General features: G+C 44.1%; 1 protein-coding gene across 1 annotated transcript in view; it reads right to left on the bottom strand.

Annotated features, from left to right (window-relative positions):
* ACE2 (angiotensin converting enzyme 2) overlaps positions 1 to 25,119 on the bottom strand; it is an 84,067-nt gene that overhangs the window by 21,928 nt on the left and 37,020 nt on the right. Inside the window, exons 3-9 of the mRNA XM_088451487.1 lie at positions 24,549 to 24,639; positions 17,730 to 17,873; positions 15,354 to 15,466; positions 14,383 to 14,491; positions 13,348 to 13,445; positions 10,203 to 10,372; positions 2,934 to 3,163 (exon numbers count right to left, since the gene is read on the bottom strand). Of these exons, the coding sequence (XP_088307613.1) occupies positions 2,934 to 3,163; positions 10,203 to 10,372; positions 13,348 to 13,445; positions 14,383 to 14,491; positions 15,354 to 15,466; positions 17,730 to 17,873; positions 24,549 to 24,639 (955 nt within the window). The remainder of the gene's footprint in view (positions 1 to 2,933; positions 3,164 to 10,202; positions 10,373 to 13,347; positions 13,446 to 14,382; positions 14,492 to 15,353; positions 15,467 to 17,729; positions 17,874 to 24,548; positions 24,640 to 25,119) is intronic.

Genomic DNA, 25,119 nt, shown 5'->3' with positions numbered 1-25,119 from the left:
TGAAACAGAGACACATTAAGGATATAAAACAAATTATTTGACACTTTTATTGATAACTGCCAAATTATTTTCAATAGTACTGTTGCTTTTATCAGCAAGAACAGTTACATAATGTGACTTTTGACAGTTTTTTTGCCTTAAAACAAATTGCTGCTTTAAATGTAGAGGCTTATACTGTACGTGTAGAGCCAAAATCATGCTGATTCTAGGAGATCGAAACCAAGTACATAAGGATGAAGGGTCAACAGACAAAATGTCGACACCAGATGGTCGACAGATACAAAAGGTTGACAGGTACTAAACGGTCGACAGGTTAAAATGGTTGACACACCAATGGTTCACACACAAACAGTCGACACATGCTTATTATTTTTTTAGGGTTAGGCACTTGGGGGAGGATTAGGCTGCCAGAGGTGACGGTTAGGTTTAGGCACTAGGGAGAGGGTTAGTTTTAGGCACTAGGGAGAGGGTTAGGTTTAGGCACTTTGGGGAGGGTTAAGGTTAGGCACCAGGTGGAGGGTTAGGTTTAAGCACTAGAGGGATGATTAGGGTTAGGATTAGGCTTAAAATAAAAAAAGTCAACAATTTTTGTGTCGACCATATGTGCTTCGACCGCTTGTCCTTGTCAACCTTTTATCAGTTGACCTTTTATACCTGTTAACCTTTTTGTCAGTCGACCTTTTGTACTTGGCGACCTATTGCTTGCCTGTCGACCATTTAGTGTCGACCTATACATTGTTGACCTTTTGTACCACACTCATTACATAAACCCCTATAAGTTGCTTAGTGTAGTAATATGAAATATTAACATACACATATACATTAGGAACTTACCTTTATTCTATACAGTATCATGAGCTTTGTAGGACTAATACCATATACTGTACTGTATAGAAAAGTATCCTGTAGCTTATGCATTCAGCTGAAACACTTGCCATTTTTACATTGGTTTGCAGCTAACTGTTATAGACAATTCTCAAATATATGCCTTAATATATTAATATATATATATATTAAATATTAATTTCTTTGAATTCCTTAGGTTGAGGTAGTAAAAGAGTAATCCCAATTGTAAGGTGCAACGGAAAGTGCTGGCGTTATATATACAAATGTTAATAGTATTGTATTCAGCATGTTGTTTCCATGGCAAACACAAAGCTTTAATTTAGTTGCTTAACTGTAAATAACTTGTTTGTCATATCTGCCTTTTAATCATGTTAGTTATTTAATTATATTATGTTTGCTATTTAAACAGGGTGTTTGATACAGCATTTGTCTCAATAAAAGTCCTTGTTGGAATTAATCGTCCATTCTTGCTGTCACTGCTCCTGTTTGTAATGATAAGAACCTTGTATGTTAAATTATTTCTTGCACTTTATACTGCTTATAGCGCAGGTATTTCGCGCATCAAAGCTTTAATGAATAATTATTTGCCTGCTGAAGTGCACTATTCCACTGATGGAGGCAGTGTGAGCGGAATGTAGTTGACATTCCAACAGCCGGCGGAATCCCGGCACCAGAATCCCAACTGTCGGCATCCCGGCGAAAAGTATTAAATTCAGGGGGAGAGTTAGATTAGCCACCAGGGGAGGGGTTGGGGTTAGGCTGTGGGTGGGAAGGATTTCCCACCCACCTGCGGGAAGGAGGCTTAGGGTTAGGCTGCGGAGGAGGGGAGGGTTAGGCTGCAGGAAAGGTGGGTTAGTATTAGGGATTAAGGGCCTAATTCAGACCCGCTCGCGAGTGAAGGACGCTCGCAAGCGGGTCGATGGTGCCCGAATGCGCATGCGCGAGACCCGGCGAGCGACGAGGAATCTGTCGCTCGGGGTCTCGCACCAAAGGGGGCGTGCTGTCGATGGTGAGTGACAGCACGCCCCCTTTGGTGGGCATGCCAGGGGCGTGGCTGCCAGACGGAGGCGTTCCCATGGGAATGCCTACCGTCTGGGGCCGGCCCCACTGACATCAGTAGTGATGTCAGTGGGAGTGATTTTGGCTCTGATAGAGCCAAAATCACTCCAGGGATTGCGGTAGCGAGACCCTACCGCAGGGTCTCGTCGCAAGCCCGATGGTCGCGATGGTCTTGACCATCGCGACCTTCATCATGGACGCTCGCTATAGCTGTGGGTGGTAACCCACAGCTATGGGAGCGTCCATGAGGCCGCTCCAAGAACAGGTAGGAGGGCCCTGATTCAGAGCGAGCTCTCTGGTCAGAGCGTCCGGCTCTGAATCAGGCCCTAAGGTTAGGCCACTTACTTTTGGGCGTGGGGATTCTGACTGTCGAGATGCTGCTGTTGGGATTCTGACCACCGGCATCCCGACTGTGTTAGCATTGTGTATGCTATTCTCCTGGGAATTTGTTCTCTCGCGATATAGATAGAATTGAATAAATCTCATATCTATTTAGTTTAGGGTATTGCATTGCAAAACTTTACTATAAATATTTATTCTTTTAGTTCATCCAAAAGTTAATTTTACATATATCTAACCTAGTCCTGAAGGTGTGGGTGGTGGAGTAATCCGCTTTAAAACCATCAGTCAAAGCAACTGATCAATGACCGCTTTGACAAGTATACCTTTAGTAAATTTACCCCAGAGTTGGGACAAGGGCTTGGCAGAAATAACAGTTGTATTGGGCACAATATTACTGCAGGTATAGCATTAAAAATAGTTAGTTTCCTAGTAGTAGGAATGTCTTTCAATGTACATTCTGCACCTAACCATCTGCAGAAGTCCTTGCTTTTCCGTGGCTTAATAAATTACGTTATGTAGATGGCTACAATTTATGCACCATCATACTATTATGTTTGTGCATTGTGATGACCTGGAGGAATGGACGTGGTTTGGCATCTTTGCCATAGGTGCCAAAGCACAGTATGCTACCACTGTTAATTAATACATTTAGAAATACTTTTGTACAATTCCTGAGTTGTATTTACCTTTGTCATCCTCTACAAAAGAAGGAGGCAATAGCTGGAGTGACTTTAAGTGCTTAGGTGTAGCTGCAGATAGAGACATGATTTCCCCCACTGCCTCATGGAAACCTTCATTAGCACCATCCCTCAACAACATGGGGAGACCGTGATAGGCCATATCATACTGAATATGTCCCAACTCATGGTGTACAGTCAGGAAGTCTTCCATAGTTATTTTTGTGCACATCTTGATCCTAAAGCGAAAACATCATTTTTGTTATTACTATTCGTTAAATGAAAAAAAAAATGGATATATACTTCAGTGCTGTTCAACAGGGATTCATAACAAAATACAGTGATAGCAAAATATATATTAAAAATTAAACAACTAGATTTTCAGAAGCAGACATAAGACTGGTCTCAAATCAAGACAAATTAATCCAAATGTTTTGTCAGTACAGTTGCCCTTGAATCCATGACTGTAACCAGGAGTGTGCAATCCTTGTCAGGCCTGATTCAGACCTGGTCGCAAGCGCTGGGCACTCGCAACCGGGTTGATGGTGGCCCACAGCGCATGCGCACGACGGAGCCGGCTCCATCGTGCGCATGCGCGAGACCCGGCTAGCGACGGGCACTCCGTCGCTCCGGGTCTCGCACCAAAGGGGGCGAGCTGTCGATGTTGAGTGACAGCTCGCCCCCTTTGGTGGACGGGCCGGGGGGGTGGCTGCCCAAACGGAGGCGTTCCCATGAGAACATCTGCCGTTTGGGGGCGGCCCCACTGACATCACAAGTGATGTCAGTGGAGAGCTTTCAGCTCTGTTAGAGCCGAAAGCTCTCTGGGGCTTGCGATGAACGAGACCCTACCACAAGGGTCTCGTCGCAAGCCCGATGGTCGCGATGGTCTTGACCATCGCAACCATCATCATGGCCGCTCGCTATAGGTCACCCACAGCTTAGCGAGCGGCCAGGAGGCCAGCTTTTAAAAAAAAAGCGGCCACCCTCATTCAGAGCGAGCGCTCGCTTTTTGCGAGCGGCTCTGAATGAGGTCCTAAATGTGTACAGGTTGAGTCTCCCAAACCCAAAATGTTTGGGACCAGAAGTATTTTGGATATTATTTTTTTTCCGTATTTTGGCATATTTGCATACCATAATGGGATATCTTGGGGATGGGACTCAAGACTAAACACAGAATGCATTTATGTTTCATATACACCCAGTGCTCGAAGTGTGCCGGTATACAACGGTATAGTATACCGGCATTTCAAGCACTGAGCCCTGCTTTGATGTCCGCTGCCCTAACAGGAGGGAACTACCACACACACATGTGGCAATCAGGGAGACTCTGGGCCCGATCCGGCGGTGGCAGCAGTGGGGGAAGGAGAAACCAGTGGGAGAGGTATGGGGGGAAGGTAACTTTTGGCGCAGAGAATCCCCACAACTAGAAATCCGGGGGACTGAGTACCTACTGTGGGAAATGGACACTGAGCCCCCTCTCCCCCGAGTAAAGTTGCTGCCGTACTGCATTTCTCCTCCCGCGCTCTGGACAGGTCCTGCTGCTCTGCACTTCTCCTCCTGCATTCTACCAGGGCTCTCAGCCAGGCTGACAGGTCCATGTGTCACTTGGAGTTTGCGGACCTGGGAGCCCTGGCGGACAGCAGGAGGAGGAAAAGTGCAGAGCAGCAGCAGCAGCTTACCTCAGAGGGGCTCGGTCACGTGGATTTCTAGTTGTAGGGACTCATTCTGCACCAAACGTTACCTCCCCCGCTGCTGTCACCCTGATCGGGACAAGTGCCTCTCTCCCTGCTGCTGCCATGCCTCTGTCTGGTGCTGCAATGTTTGCACATCCCACACGCTGCCGGGGATCTCATGGCCTGGATGAAGCTGTTCAGACGATAGGCAGGGGCGGGACCTGGGGAAGATCCTCTCTCTGCCCCGACCAAAGGCTTCTTCAATGAGCCCTGCAGGAGCAGCTGCTTTCTGTATAGCACCATGCAGGTGAGCCACCTCTCTCTACATGCTGTGTGTGCTTGCCACCCCTTCCCTGCTGCCATGTGTGTATGTAGTGTGTGTGCTCCCTGCTGCCATGTGTGTATGTGCTGTATGTAGTGTGTGTGCTCCCTGCTGCCATGTGTGTATGTGCTGTATGTAGTGTGTGTGCTCCCTGCTGCCATGTGTGTATGTGCTGTATGTAGTGTGTGTGCTCCCTGCTGCCATGTGTGTATGTGCTGTATGTAGTGTGTGTGCTCCCTGCTGCCATGTGTGTATGTGCTGTATGTAGTGTGTGTGCTCCCTGCTGCCATGTGTGTGTGTGCTGTATGTAGTGTGTGTGTTCCCTGCTGCCATGTGTGTGTGTGCTGTATGTAGTGTGTGTGCTCCCTGCTGCCATGTGTGTATGTGCTGTATGTAGTGTGTGTGCTCTTTGCTGCCATGTGTGTATGTGCTGTATGTAGTGTGTGTGCTCCCTGCTGCCATGTGTGTATGTGCTGTATGTAGTGTGTGTGCTCCCTGCTGCCATGTGTGTATGTGCTGTATGTAGTGTGTGTGCTCCCTGCTGCCATGTGTGTATGTGCTGTATGTAGTGTGTGTGCTCCCTGCTGCCATGTGTGTATGTGCTGTATGTAGTGTGTGTGCTCCCTGCTGCCATGTGTGTATGTGCTGTATGTAGTGTGTGTGCTCCCTGCTGCCATGTGTGTATGTGCTGTATGTAGTGTGTGTGCTCCCTGCTGCCATGTGTGTATGTGCTGTATGTAGTGTGTGTGCATCAAGTATCGAGCATCGAGCACCATCGGCTGTGAACGCAGTGCTAGCGGGAGCCTTGACCCTACCGCAAGCTCTGCGAGGAAATCAGAAAGGCGCTGCCTCTTAATTATGCATGCCTCTAAAACAGCATTGAAACACTCGGGCACGCCTGAGTTCACACCTCCACTCCCCCATTATTACTGGACTGCCCCTGTTACCACCCACAAACGGCCTCTCCTGTCACTCACTCTGCTGGGCTGGCTTTGCTGGGCGAGCAAGCACTCTGCGATCGCACTGTGTAGTTTGCGCACTGCGATGCATGCGCAGATTAGCAAACATTGGCAATAGCGAGAGGACGGCTGATATCGACCGGGTCTGAATCAGGCCCAGAGACAGCCAGTTACAGTAGCCTCTACAAGTGTGCCTCTTTCCTTCCCCCTGCTAAAAAGTTTCATGCTTCATCCTATGTACGTATTACTCATTATCCCACATGTGGCATAATATGAATTTAGGCCCTACTGTGTTGTATTATGTGAATTTGGGCTCATACTGTATGGTCTCTCCAAGTTTTCATATATTTTGGTCTCTGGCATGGTTTGGCTCCTAAACTTTTTAGCTGGCTCCTAGATTTTAGAAAAATGTGTCAAGCACTGACCTAACAGATGTAAATAAGTAAAATATTATATTGCTCTCTCCACAATATAACATTTTCATATTTTATTGAGTGATAGTAAAAAAAAAACCCATTGCAAATAGCATTATTTATATTCCCCTTAACTAAATGGAAAGGAAAGCCACACCCACAAGTTTGGCCTAATTATTTCTCCTACTGTCAGTCTCGTTACATCTAGTTATATATAAAGTGTCAGAGTGCAGCCATTGTGCTAGATGGTATACATCAGCCAGCCAGGGTTGCTAGTTACAGCTGTTACTATTTACATTATATAATGTCACACAGAGGAGGATTCCGATGTGACATAAAAAAGTAGCCTTGTAGATCTAACTTGTTTAAGCCTTCAAAACATCACCTTACAGTCGTGTCACATGCTGTTCAAGGTGTAAACCAAAAATACTTTTCCGAAAAGCAAAATCTGAGTCCTACAATTAACTATATAGAACAGGTTGGGCGTGCAATCCCAGCACTGATCAGGGGCAGAACTATGGGAGACAATGGGGGGGGGGCACCAAATTATAACTTTTGTCTGGGATGAACTTACGCCACTGCACCTACCTGCTATAAACCTACTTATTGTCTTCATACCTACTGCCCACTTTCCTATTACATACCTTATTACTTACCTGTCTACTCTCTACTTACCTATCCCTGCCGACATAATACCAACCTGCTATTAACCTAACTACTAATTGTCTACTTTCCTATTGCCCACCTTCCGACTACCTACCTTAAGAGAGACGGCATTGCTGTACATGTAATGTACATGTACAGGTGGCTCCTGATTGGCTGTCGGTCTGTGAGCTCCAATTGGTTAACAGACAGTGGCCGGTATGCATGACGATCCCCATAAAATAACTGCTCTGACGGTAAGAGTGGCCCTTTGCAGTGGAGGGACTTCCGGGTCTACAACCCAGAAGCCCCTCCAGCGTCCTTCTGCGCATGCGCAGAAGGATGAGCGCGCCGCAGGGTGAGCTGGGAGGGATCTCAAAACACTCTGTGGAGAGAAGCCCATAGGCTTCTATAGGGTAATGCCATCAGGAAGATGGCGTTACCCACCGCAACTAATTCCCAGAGTGCATTACACTCCGGGGCTTATTGCATATGAAAAATGCGATCAAACCTGCATTGTCAGGGCCTGACCGCATTTTTACCCTTGATGCATCTCGCCCAGTGCCAGATTCAAAATGACTGCGGCACTGTGCCGCTGTCTCTCCATGGATGCCTGCCGGACCCATCACCAAATCCACACCTGCTGCTGCTGGCACGTGAGGGGGAGGTCTGAGGCTGCTGCTGGTTTCCCTATGATGCGGAGGTCAGATGATGCTGGAGGGACACAGGGGGAGGTAAGAGGCTGCGGGGAAGGAGGTGGGGCAATTCTGCTTAATTTGTAGAGGGCATTACTGTGTGGCATAATGTGTAAGGGGCACTACTACAGCATGGCATAATGTGTTATAAGAGGCACTACTATTGTGTGGCATAATGTGAATAAGGGGTAGTACAATGTGGTACACTACACTGATGAAAAGGGGCGTGTCTTAAGAACACATCCTTTTTAGTGACCACGCCCCTTTTCTTACTCATAAGTACGACCATAAATATTCCATACCCCCACTTCAAAATTCCCACTTCGACCACTGTATACACCTGATACACACAGCCTGAAGGTAATTGTACACAATAATTTTAATAATTTTGTGCATCAAACAAAGTTTGTGAACATACGCAAAATTAATTTATGTTTCATATACACTTTAAACAAAGTTCATGTACATTGAACCATCAGAAAGCAAAGGTGTCACTATCTCACTCATGCTCCAAAAATTCCATATTTCAGAATATTACATATTTTGGAATATTTGGATATGGGAGGCTCAACCAGTATTTTCAACCTGCTCCAGGGACAGTTGCAGGTGAGGAGTTTGACTGTTGTGATACACCTGTCAAACAGTAAGGCAGGTGTCCTAAGGCGAGCTCAGGGAGGACGGAAACGTGGAGCAGGAGGGCAAATGATTTATGAATAAGGCATAGTCTGTCAACACAGTATTAGTAAGCATGCTCCATTACTGGCAACTTATGCTCCTTCAGTTGTAATTGGAGATTGGACTAGAATGCATTCAGCTTTGCAAGTGGGCACACAGCCATAGACATGCACGGGGAGTGCCGGATACACACAGACATGCCCCAATGTCGGCAGACACCTGGTACTACATGCTGACCCTCCATTGTGCAATTTCTATTTACATTAATGAAGCTCCTTCCTGCTGACCACCTTGCACAACTAGTCCTGGCAGAGGAGGTGCACAGACAGTGCAGGGATGCTGAGAGGAGCAATAGGGGAGAAAATCCTTCCTGTATAATATCACATGCATCTCTCCTACTCCGCCACTGCACAGATTGTCATTGTCGGAGCGGGAAACAGGCACCGTCAAAGCTTAGCAAGCGTCTTCATCGAGGTCTCCAAATTCCATCTATATATTATAGCAAGATGAAGCTAGGTGACGATAGTGAGCCATGGATTCTGTGTGGGGCTGGAGGGACCAGCCCACACAGGGAAGAAAAAGGAGGTGTGATCACACCTAATGGCTGTCCATTGGAGTCAGTCCAAGAAGAACTGGGGAAGACAAGTGTGTATACAGCCCAGGTGAGGTTGTGGAAGCCAGGCCAGTGGGCCTTAAATCTGAGAAGGCCAGGAGGCCAGTGTCCATACTTGCATGTGTCAGGGAGGACCACAAGAGAAACTTTGGGGCATATTTACTAAAGCATGGATATTTAGTGGTGTTGTTGCCCATAGCAACCAATCAGAGTCTAATTATATTTATAGCAGCTTCTGGAGGCCAGTGTCTTTACCTGTGAGAGACAGGAGTAAAGAATGAGACTGTATTATGTTTTGCAGACTAGCTGCCCTGTTAATCAGGGTTCAAGCAGTGAGGTAGTGCTCTGAATGGGGACAAGGTTTTTCTCATTTTGCTCCTGAATTCTGACAGTAAAGCTCCATTTATTTAATTTTTATCAGGAATGTTGCGTGTGGACCCTTATTAAGCACCTAAACACTGCACCACTAACCCCTCTACTGAGCTAATTACCCTATGAAATAATTTCTTAGCAACCCCCCCAGTTCCTCCAGACAGTTTGTGCCCTCCATCTTACACATCTGTTCTGCTATATGCATAATCTTGCATAAGTTATCTCCATATACCACCTATTTATCTTTTCCATGCATAACATGCCTTTTCTATGTTGTATTGTGTATTTCATGCCCCTACACATGCCCCACGGTGCAGGCCCTAATAACATGTGCTGCATGCTCTTCTGCATACAGCTCTGCATCAGAGAGGATGAATGGTTCTGGTCATCGTTCTACAAAGCTATTTTTTCCACAATACACATTAATCTGAGAACAAAAAAAGACTAAAAACAAATATACTTAATTGTATGTACTTATTATCACTGCAAATGAATGTGATTACAGCATGTTACTTATTGACTTGCAATATGTTTCTTTTTATTAAAATGTAGACATCTCCATTATTCTACATTATTCTGCATTTTACTTTCCTGCTGTGTGCCTTGTAGCAATATATTATGGGCCTATTTATCGAAAAAAATTTGTGGGATATGCCCAAAACCACTAAAGACCAAGGAACCCCTGAATGCTTGTATGTGGGACTGCAACAGATATCGGAGAGATATGCTGCCATCTCCCAGTTTCACAAAAACGCAGCCCCCATTGGTTTCCATAGGGCTGCAAAAGTGCAGAGTTTTCCAAGTCTGGAATGTAAAGCATCTGTCACCTGTTTAACAATAGGAATGCTTATGATAGCAGTCATATGCTTCTGCAGCTTAGTGTCATTTCTGACTGTTTGATATCTAAGATATACCTAAAATCATCCAAACCCAAATCCCAGGCTGTTGGGTGACACACAACTTTTCTTCCATCATCCGGCTCCTCCAGCATAGAGTTTGTCCAGAAGTTTGGTTGCAGTGGGAAGAGGTTGACAGACACGAAAAACTTTTCAGCTTCTTTAAACATTCTATCCACTGTCCATCCCTGAAATTCAGAGCACAATGCATTACTAACTAGCTTTGCAAGTGTTTGTTATATGTTATATTTTATATATAAATCAAAGTTGAAAATAATTTTATGTTCCAACTCAAAATGACATTGCGGTTTTCTCAGAGTTGTATGTAAACCCGACAGTTTGCATGTTAATTGTACAACCGCAATGTTTGAAGGTCTGCATATGCGCAGGATCTGTACTGCACAGACCTCCTTCTGTGAGCTCACTCGCAGTGCCTGGACGCTGCAGTTTGATTGACAGGTTGCAGCTACAGACAGCACCCCAGAAAAAGGGGGCGGTTTGGCTTAGTTTTCTGGACGTGCTGAAGTCAGTGACCTTGTATGCAGCTCCACTGGCTTCAGCTGCATGAAAACATCGGCCATCCTGAGTAGCCTTAAGGTTACTCTGATGCTGCGTCCCCGGAACACAGCACCGGATCACAGAAGCAGGCAAAAGGCGTCTAATTCCACAAGACTCCTCCTGCAGCATTAGTATATTGTTGCACAGTAGCTGCATAGAAAGATGCAGCAGTGTTGCTAATAAGAGTACAACTCTGAGGGGTCCATTCATCATGTTAATTATCGGGGGGCAGGGCCACGCCCGCCCGATAATTAAGTATCCAACTCAGTGGATACATATTCATCGGAGCATTCAACATTGCTCTGGTGCAGAGAAAGCTGATCCAAAAATCAGCTGTCTCTGCGATCTTTCACTGCTACTTCACTAGCAGTGCTAGAGCGCCTGCATGAACGGAAGAAGAAGTGGAAGAAGCTAGACAGGGGCGAAGGGGTACAAAAGGATTTTTGCAACCCGGGATTCCTTAGGGAAGAAAATGGCGAATGCTCCCGCAATCAAGCTCCGAAAATATTATATTAAAAGAAGTAGTTAACCTACTCACTCCCACACTCCTTCTTACTATATCTGCCTAGATAACATTTTGCTCTCCCTCTCTTTCTCTCTCTCTTTTTTATGAAGTGCAGTAAAAGCTAACTGATTGCTATGAGCAACTTATCCACTCCTAGTTAGCAATCTCTGAAGAGTTTGGGCATTTTTTTCCACTCACAAATTTACTAATGACAAACTCGGGAGAGAAATCTCCTTTGCTATGGGAAAATACTGGAGAGTTAGCAAACTCTGTTTACTTCACCATCGGCAAAACTCGAGTAACTTTTCACTAGTGAAGATAGGATTTGGGAATTTACCAAGAGGAGAATTTATAAACTATCATGAGAACACTGCCTGTGAGTGGCCGCTGATTGGTTCTGGCTCCTGACAGTTCCCACGTGGGCTGGTCAGTGAGTCAGGAGCCGGAGCCAATCAGCGGCCGCTCTACAGTTAGCGGCCGCTGATTGGCTGGTGGCTGCTGACAGTTCACACTGATCAGTCAGGAGCCGGGTAGCGGTGTATGTGGTCACACACATACACCGCTAATGTAATTATATGGATCGGGTTCCGTGTTTTTATTTTGCCATGACCCCTGGATGCTACAGAGACCAGCGCGACAATGGAGGTGAGTATAGGATTTTGTTTTCAGGTACTCTAAATGGATTCTATGGGGACAAGGCAACCAGTAAGTATGTGTGAGTGAGATAGGTAGGTGTGTAACAAAGTTTTACTTTAGACGGTGTGTGTGTACTGTGTTTTTTAACTATTTATTTCACAGTGCAGGTATGGGTGCTGGTCGCCTGCTGGCACTTGTTTTTCCACAAATGCAAAAGGGCAGGCATGCTGACACCTGTAGTACCACTGTAAAATAGTTTTCAACTATTTACCACATTATTACCACCATGCCCACAGCCCAGGGGTGCAGGGAAGAGCCCCGGGCTTCAGCCCAAGCCTGGGGTTTCGGGAGAGGGGGACCACTGAGATCCCCGGCTTGGGCTCATCGGCTTGGGTTGCGAATTCTTTGGCCATGGAGACCCGGAGATAGGGTCTCCTGGCTGTGGCATTACACCCCGGTTGGTTTGGGTCCGGTGCTAGTTTTAAATGTAGGGGGATCCCTATGCATTTTTTTCCCCCTATATTTAAAACCAGGACTGGCACTGCAGCCAGGTGCTGGTTCCTAAACAATGGTGGAACCCTACATGTTTTTCCCCCCGGTATTTTAGGAAGCAGGACTGGCTAAGCAGTCCTGGGGCCTGGTTATGCTTTTATACATCCATTCTTTTACAAATGTTACCCGTTTTTTACAACTACAACACACAAGCAGCCTTCACATATCTCACTGATACAGGTTGCTTGCTCAGGAGAGTTTTGCAGAGAGAAAACACTGCGATCTCGGGTGAGTAATCTCCTTCAAAACTTTCTACTCGGGGGAAAAAACTCGATCTGCTTCACCATCGGCCAACTCACTCTCAGCTAAACTCACTTCTTTGTAAATTTGTGAGTTTTAGGAGCCTCAAATCACCCGAGTTTCGGCAATGCTAATCGAGTTGAAAAAAAAAAACTTGATGAGATTCGAATCTTAGTAAATTTACTCCCTACTCTCTTAAGAATATTTGATATTTATCCTCCTCTGACTGAAGAATAAATGTAATTAAATAATGAAGCTTGTATGTCAAACATACATTATTATTTTAAAAGATATTTGAATAATTCCTTTTCTTTTTGTAAAAATTTGTGATACAAATTTCTGGATTTCTTTTTTGGAACTGGTCTCTGCTTGATGTATATTATATATGTATATTATATGATTGTCTTTTCCATTTAATTATAGCAAACACACCAAAACCAGTTGCACTATGTTTTATATTTGTGCATTAAAATGTTCTAATACAATCCAACAATGTTGTGGCCTAGCTGTGTGAAAACAATATGGTTGTGAAAATGTTGACCACATTTTATGGCACATCTGATTAATCTATCATTGTAAGTGATTGGATATTCCCATTTATCCTATAAGTATTAAAATGCTTCTTTATTTTGGTTTTTTTTATCCTTTTTTTGTTTTATCCCCAAACATTACCTGAGAAATCATGGTAGGAGTAACATCAATACTTTCTCTGTCCGGATAGGGGATTGCTAGAGGATACAAATTTGTCCAAAATCTTCCCCACATATCACCTAGCAAGACAAAAAAAAAATCAAAATAACAAAAAAGATTGATTACCTATTTTTAATGCAATGTTAAATCACAAATCCCATTACAAAAAAAACAGACAAAACATAAATACATGGCAGACTATAAAATAAATCGTTAAATTTGATTAACCACATTTCCTTGGCTTGTTCTTCAAGCTGCTATTACCCATTTATAATTCAGCAGTGTTTGCACAGTGTCATATGACTAGCATGCCAGACATAGTCACATAAGAAACAACACAATTTAACTGTGCTGATATAACCTAATTAAAATAATAAAATGCAACCAGCTTTGTGGTTTGTGAGGTTGGCAACACCTCTTTTTTAACTGCAGCAGATATAGGGGTAAATTTACTAAAGTGAGAGTTTATAGAAATGGAGATGTTGCCATTAGCAACCAATCAGATTCTAGCTATTATCTTCTAGAAGGAGCTAGTTAAATGTTAAGTAGAATCTGATTGGTTGCTATGGGCAACATCTCCACTTCTAAAAACTCTCACTTTAGTAAATATACCCCATAGACTCTAAATCTGAAGTGTGATCTAGACGCGTGGAGATTTCTATTTTTTTAGCCACAGTAATATTCTGTAGTGAGCTGAGGGCCTTTGGAATACACCTCTGAGCTCAATCTGCTCTGTGGATTGTGTATGTGAATGCTCACCCTCCTCCTCCTCTGCTATCACATGACCTGCTAAGAGCTGTGATTATGTGTCTGAGTAAATAGCAACCATACCTGTCTGCCCTACAGAGAGTTTTTGAAAAAAAGATGATTTAGAAGAGGACAGTTTAGAAAAATTACATACTTAAAATTGATTTAGCTTAAAGAAGGGAATGGCTTTGTGTAATGGCTGCTTTAACTTGCAGGGTTATAATTTATTAATATACACAATTCTAAAATATCTTTGTAATAACAATTTACCAAGCAAATGGGCAGGAAGGCATCCTGTAGAACTAATGCGATCAGAACCGTAATGTTTCTGCAAATTGCCTCTCACATATGCATGTAGTTGCTTGTAGAGAGGAAGGATCTGAAATTGCGGTCAAAGACATAAAAGTTGACAGTAATCATATTATACCGACAATCTTAAATTAAAAAATATCACTTTAAAATCTTGTTAAACATAAATATAGTGCTGTAATTATGCTGGGTTTTTAGAATTCAAAATACATTAGTTTGTATAGACCATATAAGACAAACAAAGGCAAAAAGACAACATTTTTGTGCTAAATCGGCATTTATGAAAATGGGGCATATCAATTTACTCAGTCCAAAAATACCGCTGAGAACGTCACCTTGACCAATATACAATGGCTGCCTTCACTATGTTGTTGGCAGGTGCTCTTCAAGTATATTCAGTCTGGCAGACAGTACAAATTCTGCCTAGCCAGGTCTCTTTAATTCACAATAAATACATTATATTTATATTCTGGCACAACTCCTAATGGCACATACAGTATAACTAACAATTTTGTCTCTCTTCTCCGTTCAGATACCTTTTGAAATGTGGTGATATGACTAAAGTAATTGTGCCTAGCGCTAACCTTTTGACTGTCTGTACGTATCTAGTGGTGGTATGTTGTATCTTCCAGGGATCTCTCCACACGCTATGCACAACTGTTTCCCCTCACCTCCCGGTGCTCCGTGCCCAGTGTGTGTGAGCACGGAGCACCGGGAGGTGGGGGGAAACAGTTGTGCATAGTGTGTGGAGAGATCCCTGGAAGATACAACATACCACCATTAGATATGTACAGACAGTCAAAAGGTTAGCGCTAGGCACAACTACTTAGTCATATCACCCCCTTTCTGAGCTTGGACAACTCTGTGCCCAGCTGCTTCCGAAGCATTTGGTAGGGTAAATGAGCGCTGGTGTACTCATCACAAATTAATACCCTTTGAAATGTGTCTTCCACATCATTAATTAAATCAGTTCCATTGTACGCATATTTTCCTGTGGCTTGCGTTTTATAATTTCCTCTCCAATAATCTCCGTAGTCTTCATAACCTGATGAGGGCACAAAGTACAAAGAAGAATTTCAATTCAGGATATATTTACACTTTATTTTTACATTAGAAATCAGCAGATATTTTTTCAAGTACTGTATGTTTATGTTTAAAAGTTTGTGGACAGGATGCATGACCCTTTGCATTTTGAATGCGATGCATCCCGCCACTCATTGCAAGCATAACGGTGTTTATTAATGCTGTATGCTTGAAAAAAATCACAAAAGACAACTCTCCCAGGGCCAGATGTAAAGTGATAAAGTGGAGAGTGATAAACCACCAGCCACTCAGCTCCTAACTGTCATTTTTCAAATACAGGGGTCTATTTACTAAGCAGTGTTAGGAGACAGGGTGAAAAGTGATAAGGTGCCAGCCAATCCGTTCCTAACTGCCATCTCACAGGCTGTGTTTGAAAAATGACAGTTGGGAGCTGATTGGCTGGCACCTTATCACTTTTCACTCTGTCTCCTAAGACTGCTTAGTAAATAGACCCCACAGCCTGTAACATGACTGTTGGTAGCTGAGTGGCTGGTCGTTTATCACTCTCCAGTTTATCACTTTTCAGAGCTTAGTACATCTCCCCCCCAGTGAGAGCTGCCCTTTGTGATAGGTCCTCTGGGTTTATGACCCAGGAAACCTTCTGTGTATGCGTCAAGTGATGCCCCCCTTAGGGGGGTGCTGGGATATAATAAGAAGCCCATAAGCTTTGCCCACTGCATCAAAGCCCCTAAAGATATCTTTGCCCACCACATTCAAGCCCAGGAGTATATCGCATTCTGGAGCTTGGTGCATATGCGGGAAGCAGCCAAACCTCTATAAAATCTGCATAGATGCATCCTGCCCAGTAAACCATGAATGGGCTTGTGAAATTGAGAAATGTCTAATGATAGGACTAAGACAGACTATCCCTGGAATAGGGACAGTGTTACTCACAATGGGTAGGTTGCCTAATAGAAGCCTGTGGTCTTCTTTTCAGAACTGTCTCTGAGAGGGATCCAATAGTTCCATCCCTCCCAGGGTCCCACGCGGCTCGAGCATGTGCTGGCTGACAGGTTTTATCGGGAGAGCTGTCCTTTGTTTAAATGTACATCCATATGGCGTTACCATATACCGTTATGCATGCGATCATTGACGCATCACATCCAAAATGCGATGCTTGATGCATCCCACCCAAGATCAAGTTAGCTGAACCTAACTCTGAACATGCGCCCTGGGCCGATGGACCCGGCTATGTCGTGCGCATGCGCGAGACCCGGATAACGATGGGCAAGCCATCGCTATGGGTCTCGCTACAAAGGGGGCGTGCTGTCGATGGTCAGTGACAGCATGCCCCCTTTGGTGGGCGTGCCGGGGGCATGGCTGCCCAGACAGAGGCATTCCCATGGGAACGCCTACCTGATAGAGCCGAAAGCACTCCAGGGCTTGCGGCAACGAGACCCTACCACAAGGGTCTCGTCGCAAGCGCGATGGTCGCGATGGTCTTGACCATCGCGACCATCTTTTTGGCCGCTCGCTATAGCTGTGGGTGGTCACCCACAGCTATGCGAGCGGCCTGGAGGCCGCTCTAAAATTAGGAAGGACGGCCCTGATTCAGAGCGAGCGCTCTGTCAGAGCATCCGGCTCTGAATCAGGGCCTGTGTACCAAAGGATTATCATCACCAGTTTAATATATATACACACATATATATTGAGGGGGAGCTGCTTCTGCTAGTTGAAATGGAGGTCCTGCGGCCCCTCCTTCTAACATCCTGGGGATCCTTAATATTTGTGGGTAACCCAGCAAAATGGTTTTTTTTAGGATATATCCTGTAAATATACATTAATAAATATGTTGTACAGTCTCTTGACTCCCTTGGTTAGATAGGCGCACCTACAGGTACAAGGCATGCACAGAATGTTTGTTGATTCAAGTTCCTTTTGTAACTATTGCCACAATATTCTGCATAACAGGACAATTGGCGGATATTATTCCTTCATAAATATACCGTAAATAACAAAGCTATCAAGAGTGTCCTTGCAATGACCAGATACAGTGATAGCCAAGAAATGATAGAGAAAATCCCTAAATCTTGCGAAAATGGCAATTTTTTATGGATTTAGAAGTTTTCTCTATTTTATACTGTAAGCTTTAAAAACTAGATCTAACAATAGTTAGCACACATATTGGGACATGCAATAAATACATAAAATACGCAGTAAATAGGGCATAAATATTTTTCAGAATATCCATTCAGTTATACACAATATTATACATGATTTCTCACCATTTAGTTTAGCAGCCTCGTTTTCCAAATCTACATATTCTTCATAAAGTTTTCTCATCTTTTTTCCGGCGTTTACTCTCCAGCCTTCCCATACCCAAAGTCTTTCGTCATAATCAGTGCTCTCCAACATTATACCATCCAATCCTGTGTTTGCAATAGTAAAATACTTTGCTTATTTTTTTTTTATTGGACATCAGATTGTAATGAATTCAGATGATATCAATTTATTTCTTTTTCATATAACATTCTAGCTGGTGGATTGCAATCAAAACTCACATAATTATGTTTTAGATTAAGAACGGAAAATTTTATCTGAATTTAAAAGAGGTATTTCACGAGATAAATATATGTGCCTACTTCTTCAGGTTTAGCAATTCTTTCCTCTCTCATGATTGAAAGAACACTCCCAATAGGTTGTACGTCTATTAAGTACTGTAGACTGTGCTTAGCAGATATTATGGCTGGTAGCTCCAGGTCATCCATTCGCTTCATGTATGATATCGTACATTATTTTGTTCAAGAACGGAAGAAGATTCCAAGTAATTATGACTATTGAACTAGCGATTAAAAATATGGCCACTATAATACTAGAAATAGTAAATTGCACTTATTAAGTAAGTATTTACTTGCAACTAGTTAGCAGCCCGTCAGAATTACGGGACATTATCGCACCCGTGAATTGATCGCTCAAACGGGTAACTTTTTGGTCACTTCTGCTCGCCAGTTCAGGGGGCTGTGAGTAGAAATATGCGCCTGAATGGAGCGACAAATGAATTGCTCCGTCAGGCACCATCTAGTGGCCGGCGCATAACACAACACACTCAATTCCCCCCAGAGGTGAGGAGCAGCCCTAGTATGTATATATATATATATATATATAATACATATATGTACTAAATCTGTGCTGCCTTAGGGCCTGATTCAGAGCCGGACGCAATTAGCGCTCGCTCGTCCAGAAAATAGGGGTGGCTATTCAAATGAACCATTCACTCTTTGCGGTCTGTTCACGCCTCTAGGTCTGAACCAGCGAACAAAACTTGCGGTCGTTTTTTGGAAAAATACGCCCCCTGGCCGCTCGCATCCTACGTCATGTCCGCTATTTATTAGATTAATCGAGTACATCGACCAGCGTATGAACTGCTCGCTATTCTTGTGGTTGGTTTTTGCTACCACAATCTTGCGAGCAGTTCTGGCTATAAAATAACCCAGTGACGTGGTCAATGACGCTGCTGTTTTAATTATGCACACCTATAAAACGCCCGTTTTGACCTTTAAGCACGCCTGCGTTCTGATCTCCACTCCCCGTTTTCAAGCACCTTCCCCTGTTACCACCCACATACGCCTCATTCTGTCACTCAAATTATCAGGCATTCGCTATTTTGCGAGCACATGAATTTCGACTGCACTGACTGGTTCGCGCATGCGTATAATGATCCGTACGCATGCGCAGTTGGGCAAACATCGCTCGGAGCGAACGAGAGGCCGCTTACGAGCGGCTCTGAATCAGGCCCTTAGTGTATACAGTATATATATATATATATATATATTTATATATATATATATTGTGATAGGATCACTGGTAAAGTGATCTGTGGCAGGTACATTTATCCCAGATTCCTGTCTTATGTGTTTTAAATCCCCAGGAGAAAGTCTGCAGTGTAGCAGGCTTGAGTGTCGGCTTTTTGAAAAGCCGGTTTGGGACCTGGGGGTTGTGGGTGAGAGGAGAGGGAGGGCTCCACCCACGGCCACTCCAGGTTTTGGTTCTCGCAGCCTGGTAACAGGCTTGTTAGGGTTTCCACCTGAGGGTGGCCAATATAAGCCTAGTGTGTATAGGGCTGAGTGTCTCACCTGGGAGAGCAGGCAGGGAGTGTGCTCAGAGACACTTGAAAAAACCTATTTGTGAGTACTGTGCTGTGCCTTGTTGCTGGTGAGGGCATTAGGCCCTGCCAGGTTCTTGTAGTGAGGGAACCACCTGTAAAGTTAGAGCCCAGCCAGGGCTAGGATTTACGTTTATGATTTCTTTATGTTATTTCTGTTTTGCACAATAAAGACTGGCACCGACCAGCTTGTACTCGAATCCAGTCTGGCGTACTATTTCCCAGCTGCTGTGTGTGTAAGGAAGGAGTCCTCTACCCAGGAGAGGAACCCCTAATCTGACTGTGTCACAATATGGTGGAGAATGCGGGTACCCACACACACTGAAGTTGCAGCAAGAGGAAAACTTTCCGTTTAAAAATTAAAGGGACAGACACCCAATTTGTGAGTGTGGAAATAACGCTGTGTCCTTGGAGTCCCATAGAGGAGGCGTCAGCCAATGCTCAGAGAGGCAAGGTTCAGCTTCCAACCTACACCCCAGGACAAAATGGGGGACATTATTAAGGCCTTGCTCCAAGCTACAGCAGCTCAGCAGGAGATGAACAAACTTCAGCAGGAATCTATCAGGCAACAACAGGTCGCCATTGAGGAAACCCGCCAGGCCTTAGCGGAAAACAGCCAGGCCATAAGAGAGGTGGTACAGCACCTGGTCGCCCGGCCCAGAGATGTTACTACTGGTCCTCCCACCACCTTTGTTCGTGCCCAACGGGTCCACCGCTGGGAGTTCCATATGGACAAGCCTCCACGTTCACAGATGCATGACCTCGTCCATCTGTCCTCAAAATGGTTACAGCCCGAGACGCTGACGGGACCACAGATCGTGGAAAGGGTCGTGATGGACGGTACCTGCGATCATTACCTGTGACTCTGCGCAAGTGGGTGAGCCATGCAGACCCTAAGTCCGCGGACCAGTTGGTCGAGCTGGTGAAGAGGTACGTGGCGGCTGAGGAGCTGAGGAGTATGCCCCACCGAGCCCCGATGGCGCACCGGCGAACTCCCACAGACACTGGTAAGACTGTTCCAGGGGAGAAGGGTGCTGGGCGGTGGAATGTACCTAAGACTGAGGGTGTAGAACCTGGAGACAGGCCTGCCAGGCCAGGAAGGTTCTTGCCCCGTAAACGACTAGACATTAATATGACTCAGTGTTTCCGGTGTGGTGACTTCGGCCATATTGCCGCTAATTGTTCACTTACAACTGAACCTATGCAATGTGATACTGCTCATGTCTACCGCAGGGCGTCTTTCTTTGCACAGACAGCCTGTACGGCTGACCGGCAGGCTGAGACTGATAAGCACATGTGTGTACTCACTGTAGATGGCAACCGAGTAGAGGCACTGTTAGACTCTGGTAGCTTGGTGACACTTATGAAAGCTGAGCTGGTGAACCCCTTGAGGCGTAAGGGGAAAACTGTTGGTGTGACCTGCATACATGGGGATACTCGATATTATGTTACTGCCGAGGTGAACATCGAGACACCATGTGGTTCTGCTATAGTTTCTGTGGGTTTGGTGCCTGGTCTGATGTACGATGCAATATTGGGGAAAGACTTTGCTCACTTCTGGAAGTTGTGGGAAAGCCGTTTTGTTCCAGAAGTGAACAACCCCGATCCATTTGAGAAGGTTGTCGATGTAGTGGAGGAGGGAGTTTCTTCTGAGTCAGAGTTATTCCCTTTTTCTACTATGATTGGCGAACTAGAGAATGCGGAGCGTGACGGTGGCCCTCCAACTGATGTGCCTCCCATTGAGGTGGGAAGTGTTTTTGGGCCAGTTGATCGTCTGCCTGATTTAGAGGTCAGAAGAGAGGTCTTTGCCGTGGAGCAGTTGAATGACCCTACTTTGGTAAAAGCCAGGGAGAATGTAAAAGTAGTTGATGGTAAACCCGTAGACCCTGATAGTCCTTTGTCCTATCCCCACATGGCAATGTGTCAGGATTTGTTATATCAGGTGACTAAGAAGGGGGAAGATGTTGTGGAACAGGCTCAACAGGCACAGCAGAGGGTATACAACCGCAATGCTCGGTTACGCAGCTTTGCTCCTGGGGACAGAGTGTTAGTGTTGGTTCCACAGTGGAAAATAAACTTTTGGCTAAATGGCAAGGGCCCTTTGAAATCTTAGAAAGAGTGGGACAGGTCAATTACAAAGTTTACCAGCCGGGGAAAAGAAAGCCGGAACAGGTATACCATATAAACCTGTTAAAGCCCTGGAAAGATAGAACGGTACCGTCGACCATCCGAGCCCCTCCAGTAAATCCAGGGCCCTTAGTTCCCGAAGTGACAGTGGCAAAAACCCTGTCGGCAATTCAACAATGAGAGGTCAAGGAGTTTCTGATCAGAAATAGGGTGCTGTTCTCTGACATACCTGGGAAAACCTTGGTCATTAAACATGACACAATCACTGACCCAGGGGTTAAAGTTAATCTAAAGCCCTATAGGTTACCAGAAGCACCAAGAGAATCGGTGTCGAAAGAAATTAAAAATATGCTAGAGTTAGGGGTTATTGAAGTATCACATAATGAATGGTCAAGTCCCATTGTGTTGATTCCAAAGCCCGACGGGAGTGTGCGTTTCTGCAATGACTTCCGAAAGTTGAACAGTGTTTCAATATTCGATGCCTACCCGATGCCACAGTGGAGAAGGAGGCGTTGGCCATAAAGTGGGTGTTAGGGGCTCTCAGGTACTACTTGGTTGGAAGAAAGTTCAAATTGATCACTGACCATGCCCCTGTGAAGTGGATGTCCGAAAATAAGGACAGTAGTGCGAGAATTACGAGATGGTTCTTGGCGTTACAAACTTTTAAATTTTCAGTGGAACACAGGCCAGGGGGCCTGTTGTTTAATGCAGACGCGTTGTCACGCGTTCATTGTTTGGGGGCTTCAGTTGTTCCGCCCCATAGGTCGAAACAAAGGGGGGAGATATGTGATAGGATCACTGGTAAAGTGGTCTGTGGCAGGTACATTTATCCCAGATTCCTGTCTTATGTGTTTTAAATCCACAGGAGAAAGTCTGCAGTGTAGCAGGCTTGAGTCTCGGCTTTTTGAAAAGCCGGTTTGGGACCTGGGGGTTGTGGGTGAGAGGAGAGGGAGGGCTCCACCCACGGCCACTCCAGGTTTTGGTTCTCGCAGCCTGGTAACAGGCTTGTTAGGGTTTCCACCTGAGAGTGGCCAATATAAGCCTAGTGTGTATAGGGCTGAGTGTCTCACCTGGGAGAGCAGGCAGGGAGTTTGCTCAGAGACACTTGAAAAAACCTATTTGTGAGTACTGTGCTGTGCCTTGTTGCTGGTGAGGGCATTAGGCCCTGCCAGGTTCTTGTAGTGAGGGAACCACCTGTAAAGTTAGAGCCCAGCCAGGGCTAGGATTTACGTTTATGATTTCTTTATGTTATTTCTGTTTTGCACAATAAAGACTGGCGCCGACCAACTTGTACTCGAATCCAGTCTGGCGTACTATTTCCCAGCTGCTGTGTATGTAAGGAAGGAGTCCTCTACCCAGGAGAGGAACCCCTAATCTGACTGTCACAATATATATATATATATATATATATATATATATATATATATATAGATATATATATATATATATACTAAGGCAGCACAGATTTTTTTCTTCTTCTAAAGGAGGCAATCTTTTTTACTAGCCTTAGTATATATATATTTACATTTAAATACCTTACCCCACTGGACCTGTCCGCCAAGTGGGGTAAGGTATTTAAATGTAAATGTTTGTCATATCTTGTTGTTCTTGACATCCTGATGAAGGGACGTGTTGCGCCGAAACGTTGATGATGATTTTGATGCAATAAACCATATTGCTCTTTTTTTTAAATTTACCTACATGGTCTCTTAGTGCCGCCTGATATGTTGTTTATGTAGCGAGGACCCTGTTCTTCGGTAAGGAAGGCATCGGAGCAAGTATTCATTAATTATTTACAGCGAGTGCCGGATCATTTTGGAGTTTATATATATATATATATATATATATATATACTCGTACTAAGGCAGCACAGATTTTTTATTCTTCTAAAGGAGGCAATCTTTTTTATTATTCAAAAGTGGGAACATATATATTTTTATATTCATAAGGTGGCACACATCTTTATATTAATAAGGGGGCAAATCTATTTATGTATTATACTAAGGGTGGGCAGTTTTAGTTTAGTTACGCTGAGGTGGCACAGTTAGTTTGTAATTCTCCTTAGGTACCAACACTGATACCCCTTTCAGATCTGTATGCCGGGTCGCCCCCAGAATTTTGTTCACACGCCCATCCCGAGTGTGAATCGGGTTAATCTAACCTTCAAGAGAGATAAAGTGGAGAAGTTATCCATAGCTACCAGTCAGCTTCTAGTTATCATTTATCTAGTACAATCTATAAAATGAGAGTTAGAAGCTCATTATTTTCTATGGACAACTTCTCCACTTTATCTCTTGTGAAGGTCTGATATATCTCCCACTATATTTTAAATTTTTTTAATTCATCTGGTACTCACTGGCAAGGAGTGCCTGGAGGAGCCCAGTGCTACCAAGCATTGGATCGGGCATCTCTGAGTATGGGAGCCTGATCTTTAATAGTTTTAGTTAACTTCTTTACTATCCTTTTTCACAGCCGTCTTTCAAGTCACTGAACTGTAAGATTTTTATTCAGAAAGTGTCAGTTACTTTAATGACTCTCTGGTGATCGTCAACTGTAAGGTACCTGTGGCTTTGTTTTGACAATTGTTTTTCACCAACATAAAGTTTTCAACATCTATTTAGGCAAACTGTATATTTAATTTTTTTCTTCAGATGTATTGAAATTTGAAACATAAAATTGTTTATGACAAAATCAGTTTATGACCTATTAATGTGACTACATAAGGCCATGTCCCTTTAGCTTATAGTTTTGCAGCATCAGATGCCAGATAACTAGATGGATCCTCCAGGAAGGACAATTTAGTAATATAATATACCTGGTTCAAAGGCATGGCAGGTTGATCCATCCGGACTGCATACAGTTTCGGTACTGTAGATCGTGCTCATCTCATTTAGAATTTTATTCAACTGCAGGCAATAATTTGAAATACCATTTAATAACAACAAAATAAAACGAGATAATTGATTTTAAACATTTATTATAATCGATCAACTACAAGGTCAGAACCACTGAAGCAAATATCCGGATCAGTTTATTGTATATATTATGATATTAGCTCCTCCAAGATGGCACTAACAAACTATTACAGGTATCGTATAACTGCTTACTGTTTTATTGTCTAGCTTAAAAACAATTCAGTTTTTCTGGCAATCCCTAGCACTAATCTAACACAGACCATCTGCCTATTAGATCAGCCGGCTACCATCAACATTTGACTAGACCACTTAGTTGTATCAAACTCAACTGAATCACTTTATCAATATCCTCATTTATGGCCACCTGCCTAGTCTCCGGTACCCTTACACAGCTTCTGGTTTGCAATCACACCAGGACGAATAACAATATTATGCTCTATTATATAGGAATGTCATGGAACAGATGACCCT

This window comes from Taudactylus pleione, unplaced genomic scaffold, assembly GCF_031769625.1.
Source record: "Taudactylus pleione unplaced genomic scaffold, aTauple2 ptg000026l, whole genome shotgun sequence".
In the NCBI taxonomy this organism is placed as follows: domain Eukaryota; kingdom Metazoa; phylum Chordata; class Amphibia; order Anura; family Myobatrachidae; genus Taudactylus; species Taudactylus pleione.
This window is presented reverse-complemented; position numbering and strand designations above follow the sequence as displayed.